The sequence below is a fragment of the Gekko japonicus genome, unplaced genomic scaffold (genome assembly GCF_001447785.1).
Source record: "Gekko japonicus isolate JY-2015 unplaced genomic scaffold, Gekko_japonicus_V1.1 scaffold713, whole genome shotgun sequence".
Taxonomy (NCBI): domain Eukaryota; kingdom Metazoa; phylum Chordata; class Lepidosauria; order Squamata; family Gekkonidae; genus Gekko; species Gekko japonicus.
This window is the reverse complement of record NW_015172026.1, coordinates 295,908-314,306: the sequence shown is the minus strand read 5'-3', so window position 1 is coordinate 314,306 and position 18,399 is coordinate 295,908. Positions and strand designations below refer to the sequence as shown.

Genomic DNA, 18,399 nt, shown 5'->3' with positions numbered 1-18,399 from the left:
TGTGGTGGTGGTTGTGTGTTGGTAGACAATTTAAGCACCCCCCCCCCCCCAGACTTCCCTTCCTGCGGAGAGTGGGGAGCGGCTGCATTCTGGCAGCCAGACGCCTCCACTGCTGTCTCCCCTGCCAGGTATAATTTTAGCCATAGGCGGTGGGGACCCTCTTCGATTCAAAAGGGCGCCTTTTGGTGTTTCCTTATCGGGGACGAGGCCCCCTGCCGCTCTCCTCAAGAGCGGAGGGAGGTGAATGAGTGGGAGGGAGAGGAATAACCACTGGGGGGGGGGGATCTTGGCACGTGGTCAGAGCAAACTGGGGTTTCCGGTCAACCACGCGTGTTCCTCGGAGGGAGGCATCCACCTCCTCTCTCCATTTTTCCTCCCTTTTCTGCCCTTCCCCCAGTACCCCCTAGTTACCAAGTAAATGGTAGCTCAGAGAAACGGTGTGTGTGTGCTTTTTTAAAATTAGGCACTAATTACTGCCCTGGTATGCGCTTGCGGCTGTGAAAACAAAAGTCCGTAGGAGAGGATGGTGCTGAAAGGCTCTTGTTATCTTAGAACCGTGGAATCATAGAGTTGGGAAGGGGCCGTACAAGCCACCCAGTCCGACCCCCTGCTCAGTGCGGGATCAGGCTAGAGCAGTGCTGGCGAACCTATGGCATGGGTGCCAGAGGTGGCACTCAGAGCCCTCTCTGTGGGCACGCGTGCCATCGCCCCAGCCAGGCCCAGACCATCATTAAAGTGTCGAATTCTCTGCCAAATAATTTTAAGTAAGTGAAAGCATTTGGGATTGCTGTCCTTACTTTGTCTGGATCATCTTAAGTTAATGTATGAGTTGTTTTTTCTAAAGTAAAACCTCAGTATTCAGGTTAAATTGCCGTGTTGGCACTTTGCGATAAGTAAGTGGGTTTTGGGTCGCAGTTTGGGCACTCGGTCTCTCAAAGGTTCGCCATCACTGGCCTAGAGCATCCCTGACAAGTGTCTGTCCAGCCGCTGCTTAAGGACTGCCAGGGAGGGGGAGCTCACCACCTCCCCTACGCAGCTGATTCCACTGTTGCTCAACTCTGACTGTAAAAAAAGTTTTTCCTAAAATCCAGCCGGTACCTTCCCGCCCTTAATTTAAACCCATTATTGCAAGTCCTCTCCTCTGCGGCCCACAGGAACAGCCCCTTGCCCTCCTCTAAGTGGCAGCCCTTCAGATACTCGAAGAGTCTGTGAAAGAAGTGATGGAGGGCAAGTGAGGGAGTTTGTTCTCTCCCCTTCTGTCTCTCTCCCTTGCTTTTGAGCAACTTTGCAGAGCCAAGCAGGCTGGGCCTGGAGGGAATCCTTGGCCACCTAATCCTAGTCCTGAGTTTAAGGGCCCATAGCCAGGGTCTGAGTCCAGGGTTTGCATGCAGAAGGTCCCCAGTTTGATCTCTGGTAGGAGGTGTGGTGGGGAAGCCAGTTTAGTGTCGTGGTTAAGAGCGGTGGACTCTAAACTGGAGAGCCGGGTTTGATTCCCCACTCCCCCACATGCAGCCAGTGTAGATACCATTTAAAAATTTGGGGTGGGGGGTGGCAGTCAGTGTTCCCTCTAAGCTGAGTTGGTGTGAGCTAGCTCACAGTTTTTTAGCCTCCAGCTCACAGATTTTTGGCATATCTCAGGAAGGAGGGCTCCAGAGCAAACTAACTGATGCAGCAGCCAAATCACTTGCTCACAACTTTAACGCCAGTAGCTCACAGAGTAGAATTTTTGCTCACAAGACTCCACAGCTTAGAGGGAACATTGCAGTATTAGTCCAAGGGGCTGTGGCTCAGTGGAAGAGCCTCTGCTTGGCATGCAGAAGGTCCCAGGTTCAATCCCTGGCATCTCCGGTGAAAAGGACCAGGCAGGAGGTGATGTGAAAGACTTTTGACCTGAGACCCTGGGGAGCCTCCGCCAGTCTGAGTAGACAGTGCCGACTTTGATGGATCGAGGCTCTGATTCATGTGTTCATAGATAGACCAAGGGTCTGTCTCAGTAGACAGGAGCTCTGTGGGCGTTCTCATATTTTGCATGCAGGAGGTCCTTTTAAAGGACCAGGCAGGAAGTGATGAGAAAGACCTCTGCCTGAGGCCCTGGAGTGCCGTTGCCAGTCTGAGTAGACAGCACTGACCTTGGTGGACTCATGGGCGGCTGATTCAGTATAAGGCAGCTCCATTAGGATTGAGCTTGTACAGAAGCGCTGGAATATCTCCCATCGTGGGGTGTAGCCTCACCGTATCCCCCGATTTATTGTGTCCCCCCCCCTCCTTCCCTTGTCTGCTCACCTGTCCCTCTCGCGACAGCAAATCATGAAAGACCGCTGGATGAATGTGGGGCACGAGGACGACGAACTGAAGCCTTACGTGGAGCCTCTGCCCGACTACAAGGATCCCAGGCGGACAGGTGTGGCTATGGGGCGGGGAAGGGCTGGAGGCGGGTGAAGCATCGCGCAAGAACCCACGCGGGCAAGAAGCACTGCGGCCGTGACCTCGGTTCTCACTTTGCCTCCCAGCTCTGAAACCCTCTCCCCCCCCCCGGCTTCCAGACAGCTCTTTTTGTTATTCCTTAACGTATTTATTTTTGAAGGAGCCCTGACCTTTTCCTTTCCCCACCCGCTGTCCCGCAGAGCTCATGATATCCATGGGGTACACCCGCGAGGAGATCCAGGACTCGCTAGTCAGCCAGAAGTATAACGAAGTCATGGCTACATATCTGCTGCTAGGATACAAAAACTCAGAGGTGAGAGAGCAGCGGAGCCCACCGGGGTGGTGGCTGGTGTGTGTGTGTGGGTAATTGGTAAGGCGGGTCATGCGGCAGGGGTTCCAAGGCGATTCCTGTGTCTCCGGATGCCAAGGCAACAGACTGCCATCGGCCCATTCAACAGCTTCGGCTGCAGCAGTTTCCCTCTGCCGTGCGGGGCTCCTTCCTGGATTTTTGAAGCTCCATCAGTGAAGGGCTTTAGTGTGAGGCTCCTGAGCATATCTTTCATTCCCGGAAACGAAAACTCGGTGCCAAGGCTTGCCTTCTTCTGTGCCACCTTTCTCAGCCACCCCAGCAGCGTCCCAACACATTCTCCTTCTCTCACTCCCATCTCTGCAGCTTCCTGCAGCCAGGACTGTGTCTTTTTCTATCTCCACGCAGAAACAAACTAAAGTTGACACGCAGCCTGAACATAGCAGTAAAAATGGAAAAGTGACACAATCTTCTGTGGGGACAGAGTTGCATCGCTCTGCCTCTTTCCCCCTCTCCAGTGAATGACTCCAATACGATTTGCACGGGGGCATATCACAGTGGGAACCAGTTCATTTTTAGGCTAGAAGCGCCGGCGTCACTGGTGTGCGTCACTCTGGCCTGTTCCTGTCCGTGTGATGTTGCACACAAGCACAGAAGAGGCATCCGGGGTGAGTGCAGTAATGCAGCTTCCTGCGTATTCAGAAGCTTCTGAGGGCTGAATGAGACTCTTCAAAGGTCAAGTCAGTGGATTGCTGAGGTTTTTGGCCCCTCTCCAAGGCATGCCAGAGCAGAACAAAGGAATATTATGCACATTGCCTTTACTTTGCATGCTTACCTTGGGGCAGGATCTGTGTGCACGTGCGTGTGTGTGTGAGAGAGAGAAGTGCCGTCAAGTCGTAGCTGACTCATGGCAACCTTGCAGGGTTTTCAAGGCAAGAGAGGAACAGCAGTGGTTTGCTGTTACCTTCCTCTGCATAGTGACCCAGGACTTCCTTGGTGGTCTCCCATCCAAATACTAACCAGGACTGACCCTGCTTAGCTTCTGAGATCAGACCAGCCTGGGCCATCCAACGCAGGGCCAGGTTCTTTCAGGCGCCTTTATTGTTTTGTTGTTTTAAGTGCACCAGAATCTCCACCTGGCAGGGGGAGGCGTTATTTATTGTAGGAACTTGCAAGCCGCTCTTCTTTTTTTCCACTTTTTAAAACGAGACTGCAAAGCGGAGTATAATGGGAACCAAATTAAAAGAAGCAGCGAAGCAGAGAGACCCAGATCAGAGACCCATCAAGATGGGAAGCCATGTTAGTCTTTCTGAGAGTCAGTTTGGTGTAGTGGTTAAGTGCGCGGACTCTAATCTGGGAGAACCGGGTTTGATTCACCACTGCTCCACTTGCACATGCTGATGTGACCTTGGGCAAGCCGTAGTTCTGATAAGAGCTGTCCTTGGAAAAGAGCAGTTTCTGTCAGAGCTCTCTCAGCCCCACCTGCCTCACAGGGTGCCTGTTGTGGGGAGGGGAAGGGAAAGGAGATTGTAAGCCGCTCTGAGACTCCCTTGGGTAGTGAAGGGCGGGGGGTGTAAATCCAATCTCTTCTTCTTCTGTGGCAGTAGGAAAGAGCAAGAGTCCAGTAGCACCTTAAAGAAGACGTGAGCTGTGTCTCACGAAAGCTCCTCCCTTGCCACAGATGTTGTTCGTCTTTAAGGTGCTACTGGACTCTTGCTGTTTTCTACTTCCAGAGACAACGAGGTTGCACTTACCTATTACCCTTGTTCATCAAGTGGTCTTTTGTGCAGGCACACGTGGGGGGCTGCGCAGTCGCAGGCCAGCCACGGAAAAGGTTTTTCCCGCCAAAATGCTCACGTGAGGAGGGGCGCTACTCCCTCAGTTCTCTTTTTGCTGCTGAGGAGGAGAGGATATCTCCACTGCTGTCCTCTGTGTTTTCCCTCACCTCAGTTTTGAGGCTGAGGAGACTTTTTCTCTCTCCGCAGTTTTCATTCTAGTGAACAATAGAATACATCCAAAGAAGAAATGTTTTCTAGATTTCCACTGTGTCATTATGACTAAAAATGGTGCTGATAAACAGCCATTCTCTGTGCCTTGGCTGCCTAGGGGTTCACACAGCAGAGCTGCCTGCTCCGACTGTCCCCCATCAGTTACAAGCAAGCACAGGCCTGAGCAGAAGTCCAAGAAACCAGTGAACCATAAAAACCCGTAGGATGTTGTTTTTTAAAAAAAGGTTTTCCACATAACCGCAAACTGAAAATAATATGGGTGCTTCATTGACCTGTTTGGTAGGGGAACTCCGTTGGTGGGGTGCCTCCCCTCAAAAGCCTCCCTCTCTCTTTCCTGCTCACCTAACCTCTGAAGGAGGGGAATGCCCTGAAAGGAGCTTGGGAGGCCTACATTTTTTGTCTGCCAGGCGCATCTCCCCTCTCCTTCCTGAAACTTCTAGATAGCACATAAAATGGCAGCCCGGATGTCAATTTGCCAAGGGCTGGGCCCTGCCTTTTAAAGCACTCTTTTTCCTCTCAAACAACTGCCTGGTGTTGACCTGGCGAGTGCTTTTTGAAAAATTAACACCACTTTTGTTCAATACCTGTGTGTTCCCCCTTTCTGCCTCAAGTTCGCTGAGGCAGGTTATAGTCCAAACAAAGCATCAGATGAAACCTTCAGAGTGAGCCAGTAACGGAACGAGCTGAAGTAAAATCAAGCAGGCCACAAGTGGAAAACAAACTGTGACGTTAGTTGGCCAAAGATAATTTATGTCTTTATAAAAGGAAGCCTTTGTCCATGGGTGTAGAGGTGATGCTGATAGACCCCTGGCCCTCTTAACTGCCCTTCTGCTGCCTGTTCGAAGACATTGTTGATGTGTAAAAATTCACATATGTTTTGGCTTTAATAAATCGCCCCTTTGCTCAGGACTTTTGTAGCTGAGCTGCCGACACCCCCCCATTCACCACTGGTCCCCCAACTCTTCCTTCCAGGGGCCCTCAGGGTCTGTCAGCCCGTTGTACTACCTGCAGATTTGGGGGTTTATTGCTTTTTTTAAAAAAAGGAAAGTTCAATCTTCTTGTAGAATCATTGAAGCAGTTTGTTTTTGATTTGTGCACCCTACTACATATCTGTTCCCTTTGGGTCTCTTAAATTTTAGGCCTTCAGGCCGGAACTCCCTCTTCCAAGCCAGTGTGCAGCGTTCAGTTTATGTGAAACACCATTCAAACAGTTAAGAATACATTTCTGTCAATAGGCGATCAGCCCCCGGCCCGGCATTTGCCAGAACTTTCTGGAAGATTTTCCTCAGTGAGGCCAGAGGAGAAGCCCCCCCCCCCCAACAAATACCCTTCAAAACATTCGCTGCCTCAAATGTTTCTCAACAGTTAGGAAGAGATTATGTAATTTAAAGGTGCAAGGTTGGGGTCCCATTCCCCGGTGCCGTTTTCTGACAGGACCACGGCCTTTATATCAACCCTTGAAAAGTGTGTTTCCATCGCTGCCGGGGTCGGGGCCTGAGGGCCGCACGGACTGGGCGCATCTTGTGGCACTAGAGCCCTTTTCAGGGACTGGGCCTCCCTCTCACTCTCCAACCCCCCCCCCCTCTTTCAGCTTGACAACGACAGCATTACCCTGAAGCCACGGCCGCAGCCCGACCTCACCAACAGCACCGCCCCCTCCCCGTCGCACAAGGTACAGCGCAGCGTGTCGGCCAACCCCAAACAGCGCCGCTTCAGCGACCAGGGTGAGTCCCTCCTCGGCATTTCTGGGGGCTGCGGAGGAAGGGGGACTTGAGGAGCGTTTTCCCTTGCGCCAGAGGCAAAGGGGATGGGAAATAAAACAGTCAGTGGTGTTGAAGCAAGGGATTTTCTGATCGCTGCGTCTTGGAAAGGACACAGAGGGCTGGAAAAGATGCAGAAAGGAGCAAAGAACATGAGGGAAAAGGTGCCTGGTGGGGAAAATGGAGTGTGAAGAGGACACAATAGATTGGTAGATAAAAACAGGTTGAATTAACCCTGATCATTTCTCCTGTCTGTTTTTGCCAATTCCCCCCCCCCCCAAAATCTTGCAGCCGATCTCAGACTCTCCCCTCACCCCCCCACTGCCCTCGGGGGCCGCCGTCCCCCAGGAGCAACATTTCAGGGGGCACTTGAGGCTGCAGCAGGGGGGAGGCGGGGAGCTCACACTGCACCAGTGTTCCCTCTAAGCTGAGTCAGTGTGAGCGAGCTCACAGTTTTTTAGTCTCCGGCTCACACATTTTTGCCTTAGCTCAGGAAAGATGGCTCCAGAGCAAACTAATGTATGCAGTAGCCAAATCGCTCGCTCACAACTTTAATGCTAGGAGCTCACAAAGTAGAATTTTTGCTCACAGGACTCCACAGCTTAGAGGGAACATTGCACTGCACTGAGGGAAATCCTCCCGCCAGCAAAGATCTTCAGGGTCTAAAGGTCCTGCCCGCTGTGGAGAAAGTGGACAGGGTTTTTTTCCCTCCTTCTGTCATGATGCTAGAACTTGGGTGTCCTATGAGGAAGCTGACGCCTAGACAGACAAAATACAAGTTCTTTTCAGCACATCCCATAATTCAGTTTGCTGCCACAAGGCTATCGGACACAGTGTCTATCGGACACTGTGAAGAAGGTACAGCTGTTAAGCAAATGGATTGTTTCCATTTCCCTGTCCACGTGCATAATCCAGTCATGCCGGACAGTGCACATAAAAAGAGCCCTGCTGGATCAGACTGGTGGTCCATCTAGTCCGGCATCCTGTCTCACACAGTGGTCTCAACCAGTTCCTATAGAGGGCCAACAACAGGGCAGAGAGGCCAAGGCTTTCCGGCTCTGGGATTCAGAGGATTAGTGCCTCTGAACATGGAGTTTCCCTTTAGCTAGTAGCCACTGATAGACCTCCATGAATCTGTCTAATCCCCTTATAAGGCCGTCTGTGCCTGTAGCTATCACTGCACCCTCTGGCAGTGGATTCCATGTTTTAAATCTCTCGTCGTGGGAGTGTTGAACACGGAGCCTCTGTGTGGAGGATTTGCACACAGGCTGTGCGAAATAGCCTTTCGATGGTCTAGCATCCTGAATCACTCAAAACTATGCATGTTCTCTGGTTAATAAGTAAAATCCCCCCATGGATGGCGTTTGCTTGTGGGCATTCCCCACCACATCCAGGGAACACATACAATGACTCCAGTGCACATTCACCCATCAGTTCAACATTATTCACAGATTAGATGGGATAGATAACTGGTATTGACATCTAGGTAAAATTAGACGCTTTAGATAATTGTCTTTGATTTGGGCTGGGTTTTTTAAGTACTTCTTGCCAGGTTGTGGTGGTAGGTGGGAAGAGAGCCTGGATTTGCTGCAGGAGACCATGAGGGGGAGACGTGGGTCAGGGGCATGTTGGGGGGACGGACGGGTGAAGGCACGAGGAGCACGAGGCTTTTCGGTTTTAGAAAAGAGACGACTGGGGGGGGCATGCTAGAGGTTTATAAAATTGTACATGGGGTGGAGAGAGTTGACAGTGAAATTTCCCCCCTCTCCTAAAACGATAGAACTTGAGGGCATCCAATGGAACTGGTGGGCAGTAGGTTCAGGGTGGACAAACAAATACTCCTTTACTCAAGAAGTGATTAAAATGTGGACTTTGCAGCCAGAGGATGCAGTGATGGCCGTAGGCATAGGCATCATTAAAGGGGGATTAGAATCATAGAAACATAGAGTTGGAAAGGACCTCCAGGGTCATCCTGCACAGTGCAGGAAATTCACAAATACCTCCCCCACATACCCCCAGTGATGGCTGTTCCACGCCCAGAAGATGACAAAAAAATCTCCAAGATCTCCAGCCAAACTGGCCTGGAGATTAGATAGATTCTTGGAGGAGAGGTCTATTAGTGGCTACTAGCCATGGTAACTGAAGGGAACCTTCGTGTTCAGGGGCACTAAACTTTGGAATCCCAGAGCCAGGAGACACGATCAGGGAAAGACCTCAGCCTCTATGCCCCATGGCTGGCCCTCCAGGGAAACTGGTTGGGGCCACTGTGTGAGACAGGATGCTGGACTAGATGGACCCTCACTGGTCTGACCCAGCAGGGCTCGTCTTACGATGTAGTCAAGGGGAGGGGGGTGCCTTTCCAGGAGCTAGAAGCCAGTTCTTCTTCCTCGCTGGTCTCCAGAGCAGCCCCGTTTTCAGTCTTTACACACAGCAGAGATGGCTAGAATCATATTCTTTAAAACGAGCGAATAAAGCCCCTACCGCTCTGTGCAGTTTGCAGCCACGTATTATCCTTAAAAGGCTCTTCAGTTGGGGCTTGACTCCTGCTTTGGGGCTCCAGAAATGCCAGCTCCATTTCGGCAGCTCGTTCAAAGGAGAGCTTGCTCCCCGTGGCTGTGAAGCCAAGGCCTGCCCGAGCAGATGGGTTTGCAGTGGGCTGGGCCGTCCCTTGCCCCGCTGACACTTCTCTTCCGCCCCCCCCTCCAGTACCAACAATCCCAACATCCACGTCGTACTCCAAGAAAACGCAGGCAGCCAACGCGGAGAACAAGAGGCCCGAAGAGGAGCGGGACCGGAAGGCTAGCAGTACCGTCAAAGTGCCGGCCAGCCCACTGCCGGGCCTCGAGCGAAAGAGGAGCACCCCCTCCCCCTCCACAGTCAGTCTCTGCTTGCGGGTGTGGGTTCCTCCGGTCCGGTCGTAGCGCATCTCTCTCTGGCGCTCTCTCTCTCTCTCTCTGTGTCTGTCTCTCTCTCTCTGTGTCTGTCTCTCTCTCTCTGTGTCTGTCTCTCTGTGTCTGTCTGTCTGTCTCTCTCTCTCTCTCTCTCTCTCTCTCTCTCTCTCTCTCTCTCTCTCTGTCTGTCTCTCTCTCTGTGTCTGGGGGAATCACTTCTGAGTGGTTTCCAAGAATTCTCCTTCCTGAGATTCTCCTACCTGAGACCGTTTAACCGGAGTTGCCCGGGGATCGCACCTGGGACCTTCTGCATGCAAAGCAAGGAGCTCTCTGCCTCCGACCTGGGGGCCACCGTGAACGCATGCAGGCCCTGGTAGTTGCGGGAGGAGAATCGGGGGTGATTCGTGCGGATGGTAGTGTACCCCCGCAGGATGAGTTAAGGGCAACCCAAAGTCTGCTGTCCTGCGTGGCCATCAGTCAGTTCGGGAACCTGGCAGAAGTGCATTTAAAAAATGCTTTTCTGGTTTTTGCATGTCAGAAATGTTACTTTTGTATGTTCTGGGGTTTTTTGCCTCTGCACGCTAAGGCTGAAAACTGCTGTTGGAAGCTTGTGTTGAAACCTTCAGGGGGAGGAGGAGGTAGCAAGAAAGGAAGTGGAGCTAAATAAACACCTTCCTTGGCGATCTCCTGTTCTTGGGGACCCAAACTCCCCTCCGAAGGCTCTGTCCCTGACTTTTTTTCCCTGAATCGGTGGCTTGGCGGTGCTGCCCCCTGCTGTTTGGTGGGATCTGTGCATCTGGGGTGGGGAAGGACTCCTGCTCACTCTGTGTCTGTGCCCCCTCCCCCACAGAACAGCGTCCTCTCGACCAGCACGAACCGGAGCCGCAACTCACCGATGCTGGAGCACACCAGCTTGGGCCAAAACTCCATCCAGAACGGCAAAGATAGGTATGGGGTGATCTGGGGGCCGGGGAGCTCGGACGCCATGTTTCGCCAGGCCTCGGGAGCGAGGCTGCGGCATCAGCTGATCTTATTTAATGTTTTTAAGTTCTGGGTGGCGGAGAGATGCTGAGTCTCTCGTGCCCGTTTTGCAGGTCACGGTCTACACGCAGCCAGGCGTAGCTTGCGGGCAAAGAGACGGTTCGCGCACAATTAGCTGCTTGCCCCGTCTCGTGGCTTTTGTAAGAACCAGTCCTCTCTCTTCGCCGGGGGCCTGGGCTTTGTCTGCTTCCCAGGTGAGCTCAGCTGAGCAGTCGCTTCAGCTGCTGTTTGCTGACATGGGACTTAGAGGACTGACACAGACAAACTGGCCATGGCTCAGTTAAAACTGTTCCTGCAGTTGAGACCGCAGGACGGTTGCACGGTAGAATGCTACCCTTCTCTTCCCTTGGAGGTAGATCAAGACGGGTAGCCATGTTTGTCTGTAGCAGCAGAAAAGAACAAGACTCCCATAGCCACCTTAAAGACTAACAACAGTTGTGGCAGGGGAGGAGCTTTTGTGAGTCACGGCTCACTTCGTCAGCTGCAGCTGGAATGGGAGTCCATCTGTCTTTATGTCTTGGAGAGTGGAGTGCTTTCAGATGCCGAATGACAACAGCAGAGAGGTAGTAGGTGCGATATGCAGAGAGGTAGTAGGCGTGGAGAAAGCTCAGCCCCTGCTACAAATTTTGTTAGGCTTTACGGTGCTACTGGACTCTTGCTCTTTTCTACTTCTCCCCGACACGCTCGTTTTCTGTGCGCGTGGAGCTTCATAATGTCGGGGAGCCTTGACTTGTCTTCCCGCCTGCATGCCGAAGCAGTGCAAAGGGTGAAATCCTGCTGATCTGTTCCACTAATGGTGTTGCTGTTCCCCTCTTGTGTCAGGGTGAGGCTCATTCCGCCATGGAATAGCGACACCATTTGCAGGATCCAACACCGAGACGTTTTGCCACTGCCTGGGCCAAACCTCAAGGGCCAGTTGGCCATAGAGTGGTCTGAATGATTCCAGCTAGATAAATTAGATTTCTGCTCCTCTCTGAAGCCCATGTGGCCAGAGCTACACTACAGGTCAGAATGGCTTTAATACTAATTCCCCCAAAAGGTACGGAGGCCACGTCAGCGCCCTTGCCACACGACAGTGGTCAGGATTCTCCAGAGGGAAAGCCTCGAGAGTTTAAACAGTCCCAAAACCAGCATACGTTTGTGGGGTAAATACGACTGTGGGCTTTGGCCCCAGTGGTTCAGTCATGAGCACCCGCCTCCCTCCGTGTTTCCCCCACTCTGAAAGATCGGAGGGGCATCCGGGGTTTGCTACGACTCAGGCCCATGGCCAGGATTCTGTGGCTTGTGGGGCAAAAAGTTTTCTGGTGGGGCTGCCATTATTTTTATGTCCAATCCGCCCCTGAGCCCAGCGACCAGCGGCCACCTCTCTCCCTCCCCTCCTGCAAGATCGGAAGGGCCCTTCAGCTGATTGGCGGGGAGCCAGTCAGCTGGAGGGCCCTTTAAATCTTGCAGGAGGGGAGGGACAGGGGTGCACGCCATCCCCTGCTTCTTCTCAAAAGCATTTAAAGGATCCCTTTAAATGCTTTTGGGAAGAAGCGCCAGTTCTTCTCAAAAAAATCTCAAAAAAAATCTTCTCAAAAAAGTCTTGTGGGGGCTGGCCCTTTAAGGAAGGGGGCAGAGCCCCCAATAGCGCCGCCCCCAATGTAGCTACGGGCCAGCTGTGACTTCAGCACGCTGGATGTGTTAAAGTGGTAAACTGCAGGCCACTGTGCCAGCTGGTATCGGAGCCAGGTGAGGGGTGGTTGGGGCAGGGCCGTCCTGTGTGCCCTTCCCTTCCTGTCTAGCTCATCTATCAGTGGCCACCAGCCATGGTAAGTAAATGGAACCTCCACATCTGGAGGCAGTATACCTGTGGAAACCAGTGGCAGGAGGCAACTTCAGGGGACGGGCCATGGCCTCTATACCCTGTCGTTGGCCCTCCAGAGGAACTGGTTGGCCTCTGTGTGAGACGGGAGGCTGGACTAGATGGACCGCTATTTATTTTATTTATTTATTAGGTTCAATTTTTATACCACTCCAATCAGGGCTCAGGGCGGTGTACTGTAGATAAAACAACCATATTCATATTAGTTTGACGTTTAAACGTTAAAATTACAATGAAACTGAAGTAATCAACTTGAGTAGATGGCCACTGCCTTGGAGAGGGGAGGCAAAAGGGGCGAGAGTGCCAGCTAGATGGATGCCGTCGCTGTCCTCAGCCAAATGCCCGGCGGAACATCTCTGCCTTATAGGCCCTGCGGAACTGCATGAAGTCCCTCAGGGCACGGATGGTTACTTGGCAGAGAGTCCCACCAGGTTGGGGCCACGGCACTAAAAGCCCTGGCCCTGGTTGAGGACAGCCAGAGGTCCCACAGGCCGGGGACCACAAGTAAGTTCTTATCTGCAGAGCGTGGTGCTCTTTGGGGGGTATACCAGGAGGAGTGGTCCTGAAGACACGTGGGTCCCAGACCGTTAAGGGGCTTAAGAGAGCCAGTTTGGTGTAGTGGTTAGGAGCGCGGACTCTGATCTGGGAGAACCGGGTTTGATTCCCCACTCCTCCACTTGCAGCTGCTGGTGTGACTTTGGGGTAGTCACAAGTTCTTTCAGAGCTGTTCTCTCAAGAGCAGTCCTCGAAAGAGTTCTCTGAGCTCCACTTATCTCACAGGGTGTCTGTTGTGGGGAGGGGAAGGGAAGGGAAAGGAGATTGCAAGCCGCTCTGAGACACCGAGTGAAGGGCGGGGGTATAAATCCAATCTCTTCTTCTTAAAGGCAAGCACCAAAACCTTGAACCTGACCCGGTGCTCCACTGGTATCCAGTGCAGCTCACACAGCACAGGTCGAATATGTGCCATTTGTGGGGTCCTTGTATGGACCCGTGCCGCTGGGTTCTGGACCAGCTGGAGTTTCCGGGTCAGGGGTAGCCCTGTGTAGAGCGAGTGACATTAGCCTGATCCAACAGGGCTTTTATGTTCTTGTAGCTTGCATCACACAGAGCCTTCTTGAGTCCCAGGTGAGAGGGCGCCACCGGGTGGACACCGACCTTCTCTTCTAGTTTCCCCTCCAAGCCCGGGCCTCCTTCCCCCTAACCCTGTCCGTATGGCACATGTGGGTCTCTGCCGGCACAGATGCCACTCTCGCTCATTTCCCCCGAGCTCCTTGGAAGAGGGGAAGAACGACAATGTGCCAGACAGATGGAAATGCATCTCTTCCCCCCAAAAAAGGTTCCCTATACACGGTAGCTTTCCATGTAATGGAGAAGGCTAGACGATAACATACAACTTGCCTAAGTGTGGCGTACGTTGAAATGTGGAGGAGCATTCTTTCAGGGTAGACCTCCGCGGGCACGGGGGGGGGGTCATCTACTACAAATAACTTTGCTGAGGTTAGCCCACAAACACGTCTCCGGTGTTGGGCCTCTGCTCTCGCCCGAGCCCCAGAACATTTCTCCAACTGTGCCCCGCCCCTGTCTTGCCTTCGGCTAGGGCCTGACTGGAAAGGAGCGGCCCTGTGACCCACCATTCTTCATCCATCACACACATGCACGCATCCCCCCACACCCCCGTTTTATTTTTGCCTGACAACGTGGCTGCCGGGGTTTTCCGTGGCCACGAGCCCCCCCATCCCTCCATCTCCTCTCCATCCAAAGCCATTCCTGCCCTGCCATTATGGCTGTCGCCTGCCCCCATATACACATATACTGGGCTGTATATTGTATATTTGCTTCCCCCCCCCCAACCCACCCTAGGACACCAACATGCGGCTGTATCCGTGGTGGAGGGTTCCGGGAACGCGGGCATCAATCGAGGAAGCTGCGCTTTCCTTTCTTGACGGAGAGAAAGCACGTCCGGGGGACTAAAGTGTGTTGAAGAAGGACAAATGTAGCCCTCCCCCAGTCAAATGATCAGTCTTGTATTGGTGCCAATTAAGATAATCATCTTTTTTTATGAGCGGCACGTGAGTTATCAAGGGCAGGAGGCAGAGCGGGTTGCTACGTTTTGGCAGCTCCAGTCTGGCCTTCACTGGCAGGCCTCCTATTGGGGGAGGGAGGGGGAGGAAAGTTATTTGCTGCAGTTTTATCTCCCCCACCCCACATATACCCCCTTTCTTCCAAAAAGCATGGCTGTGGGGGGTAAACTGCAGTAAATGACGAGATAATGAGAAGGAGGCAGAGGGAAGGTTTATAGCAGGGAGGGGCGATGGTATTAGGTGGGCTCGATTCCAGTCCAGGAGCACCTCAAGAGGGAAGGTTTTCAGGGTATAAGTTTTCAGGAGGCAAAGCTCCCTTTGTCAGACGGGGTTAGTGCCGGATTAGCAAATCACAGCTCGACTAGCCCGGAGAGCGAAGGGCTTTATCCTCTACGAGGGAAAGGCTGCTCAGCGTGGGCTGCCCTCGCGCGTGCGGTCAGGGCAACGTGCCCCTGCCTCTTCTGTGCTCCAGGGGGCAGGCGGTCAGGGGGGCTGTCCCATGGGGCTCGTAAATCGGGCAGTAGGGAATCGGTCCACCCTAAAACTAGGGAGAACCTCTTGGTGGAGGTGGGAAAGATGCAGGTTCCCTTTGGGAGGGGGGGACAACAACCCCGAAGCAGTTTTTCTCATCCAGCTCACGGCCTCCGCACAGGGGGCACTGTGGATCTAGGGAGAGGGCAGTGGGGTCTAGCCGGGGGAGTCGGTGGGGGCCCCCGCCGTGGGCACCGTTTGGGGTCAGCTACAGATACAGCCGGCCGCCTCCGTCCTCTTTCCTTTCCCCTCCCTTTAAATCTGTGCTTCTCCCCTGCTTGTTTTTCTCCCCCCCTCCTAGCCTAACCACTCCAGGCTCCAGGGCCTCCACCGCTTCAGCCTCCGCCGCCGTGAGCTCCGCGCGCCAGCACCAGAAATCCATGTCTGCCTCGGTGCACCCTTCCAAACCCCCCTCCGACAATAACTGTGAGGCGCAGCGACCCAGGCAAGTGGGCGGCTGGGCGCACCTCCGTGCCTCTTCTACCCCCCCTTCCCCCCTCGCCAGTTTTCTGTTTGCTGTCCTGCCCCATGTCTGGAGCCCGACCCCCCACCCCACCCCGTATGTGCGCTCGCTTAGGGCCCGGAGGCAAGCGGCATGATGGGTAACAGCCAGGGGCAGAGAGCTTAAGACACCTACCGGGGCCTGGTGCGAATTCTCTTTCAAAACACCTTGGAGACGGGATGAACGCACCAGAGGGATGCCAGAAGTCTTCTCTTGGACATGGCAGCTGTACTGGAGAGAGCCAAGTGTGGGCACCAGCGGGGAGAGGGGGGGGGAGAGAGTGTGTCATTTAGAAGCCAAGGATTCCGGGGTTCTTCCCCCACCCCATGCAGCAGAGTGGTTTCCCCCACGCCACCTCAAATCTGGGCAAGGCAATCTTTGACACATCACCTCTTCCATGTCAGCCGGCAGGATCAGGGCCGCGTCAGGCTCCTCCCCTTTACACACCTGTAGCCCCTCCCCCATTTGCCTGTCCCTCGGTCTTCACGGATGGGAGTGAAGAACTGAGGGGGGTGCCAAGGCGAGGGCGTCTCCTCCTCTGTTCACCCTGGGGAGGAAGGAGCCCTGTTTCTTCTCTCGCTCTTTCTCAGCTGGTGCCACTGACCTTGGTCGTATTCTCCAGCCACAGACCAAGACCTAAGCGTGGCCCCGCTTTTAAACCAGCTGCCGACAAGGGGTCCAAGGAGCACAATGGGGCTCGAGGAGAGAGAGCTGCGGGTGCCTGTGTTGGACCCTTGTTCCTCTCTGGTGACCGAAGTTTCAGATCCACCCATGAGCTGGGTAGCAGGCAGGCCTCGTGGTTCATGCCACAGCTCCCCTGGAGAGGTCCTTCCATTGCCAGCCGGCGTGGTGGGTCTTCCCTTCCTCTCGAGGGGCCCTGAGGGTTTGCCACTTTGCGAGGATGCACAAAGCCCCCAGGGTCCTTCCACGTAGCCATCTTATTTCAGTCCCTACAATCCTCTGAGATGAAGCCGCAAAGGTAGACCAGGTTGGCGGCAGCCACGGGGCCTGGCCAGAGAGCTGCCCTTCAACCTGAGCCCGGCTGGTTGCCGGCTCCCAGACAGGCCCGCCCCATGGGAAGCCGCAGTCCCCCCTGACCTTGCTTCTCTCTGCTCCTTTCCCGCTCCGCAGCACCGCGCCTCAGAGAGTCCCCGTCGCCTCCCCCTCGGCCCACAACATCAGCAGCGCCCTCCCCGAGCGCACCAACTTCCCCCGGGGAGTCTCCAGCCGCAGCACCTTCCACGCCGGGCAGCTCCGGCAGGTCCGGGACCAGCAGAACCTCCCCTACGGCATGACCCCCGCCTCGCCCTCCGGGAACAGCCAAGGCAGGAGGGGCGCCTCGGGAAGCCTCTTTAGCAAGTTCACCTCCAAGTTCGTGCGCAGGTGAGACGGGGCGTGGGCGCGGGGGACCCGGGGGGGGGCTAGCACAGCGGTGGGACGGGACAGGCGGAGGCCTGTCCCCCCCCCCCAGCCCTGTCCCCACGTTCAACTGTCGTGCTTTGCTGTTCCACGATAAATCCCAGAAGCCATTGCTCACGGAGCAGTGCAAGGGAGGGGGTGGGTGGAAGGACCTCGATCCAAGCTCACTTTTCTCCCAGGTTAGCATGCATGCAGGTTAGCTCCCGTGCGTATCCATGTGGAACCGCTCCTCGTACAGTGCCCTGATCTCCCCAGCCATTATAGGCACAGCTCACTGTCTTGCACGTCCCATCCCCCCCCCCCCGGGGAGGGGCCTAAGCCACTTTTCGGGGGGGGGGCAGGGAGAGAGGGGAGATCCTTTCCTAACCACATCTGGTGGGGTCCAGGAGGACTAGCCCCATGAGTCGGCTTGGGGAGCATTCTCGCTGCAATAGCAGATAGTGGAGAGAAAGGGGGTGGGGGAGTCCTTGCTTTCTCCAGCACTGACTGAGCCCGTTCTTTGCGGACCTGAGGGGCAGAGGAGGAGCTCCCTCTCTAGGGAGATGCAGAAGGGAAGGTACAGCCAGGGAAGGATGCCACCAGTGTTCCCTCTAAGCTGAGTTAGTGTGAGCTGGCTCACGGTTTTTCAGCCTCCGGCTCACACATTTTTTGTCTTAGCTCAGGGAGGATGGCTTCCAAGCCAACTCATTTATGCAGCAGCCAAATTGCTCCGTCACAACTTTAATGCCAGGAGCTCACAAAGTGGAATTTTGGCTCACCAGACTCCACCGCGTAGAGGGGGCCATTGGATGCTACAGGTGGTAGATTCCAGCATGAGATCTGGAGCGGGGACTGGGACGACGACCTGGGGAGCCAGGGGTTGTTGGGGATGGAATGGAAGGGGGGGGGACGTGCCCAGCTGCCCAGCAGATTCAAGTAGCTGAATTGTCCCTCTGCTCTTCCCAGAGCCCCCCCACCCTTTGGGCCTTGGGAAGCCAAGTGTCTCTTTGCAGGACATGGAGGGCTTCAGAGCAGCAGCGTTAATTAAAACTTTGGAGCAAAGCGAGGGCTTCCTCCCTAGGAGGCCGCTGCAGATTCTTGTTCACAGGCAGCCGCCTGCTTTCCTGCCCCTGTGTCACCATCCCCCCCACCCCGTGCCAACGTGGAGTCCGGGATTTTGGAGGGAGGGTTGGCTGCGGCTGCACTCAAGGGCCAGAGGCTGGACACGTGTGTGTGTGTGGGGGGGGGTCCTACATCTGAGTGAGTGAGGACCAAGAGTAGGTGGGACTAGAGGAGAGGTTTGGGGGTGGGCGTGTCGTGGGCAGAGCCGACTTCCCAGATCCCCCTGCCTGCCCAGCAGCGTACTGTAATTGGGGAGGGGGCAGCACGCTGGGCCCTTTCAATCCCGCCCTGTCCCTCAAGGCAGCTTTTTTGGGTCAGTTGTGAATTACCTTTTTTCTTTAAAAAAAAAAATGCCTTCCCTGCTCTTCCTCAAGATGCCGAGGGTCTGTGGTGATCTGTGGGAGGGGGGCGGTTTTGGCATTGCTTCCTCAAAGGCTTGTGACTTTTATTGGGGGGGGGTGATGACCAA

The 18,399-nt window shown here is 54.4% G+C and overlaps 1 protein-coding gene across 8 annotated transcripts in view; it reads left to right on the top strand.

The window, feature by feature from the left end:
- Positions 1-18,399, top strand: part of MARK2 (MAP/microtubule affinity-regulating kinase 2) — a 174,744-nt gene that overhangs the window by 153,021 nt on the left and 3,324 nt on the right. For 5 of the 8 annotated variants that reach the window (XM_015420556.1, XM_015420558.1, XM_015420557.1 and 2 more), the window contains 7 exons: positions 2,302-2,401; positions 2,625-2,737; positions 6,332-6,464; positions 9,207-9,376; positions 10,242-10,339; positions 15,210-15,353; positions 16,542-16,793. In XM_015420556.1, coding sequence (XP_015276042.1) covers positions 2,302-2,401; positions 2,625-2,737; positions 6,332-6,464; positions 9,207-9,376; positions 10,242-10,339; positions 15,210-15,353; positions 16,542-16,793 — 1,010 coding nt within the window. The remainder of the gene's footprint in view (positions 1-2,301; positions 2,402-2,624; positions 2,738-6,331; positions 6,465-9,206; positions 9,377-10,241; positions 10,340-15,209; positions 15,354-16,541; positions 16,794-18,399) is intronic. The other 3 variants (XM_015420561.1, XM_015420560.1, XM_015420559.1) reach the window with 1 other exon arrangement.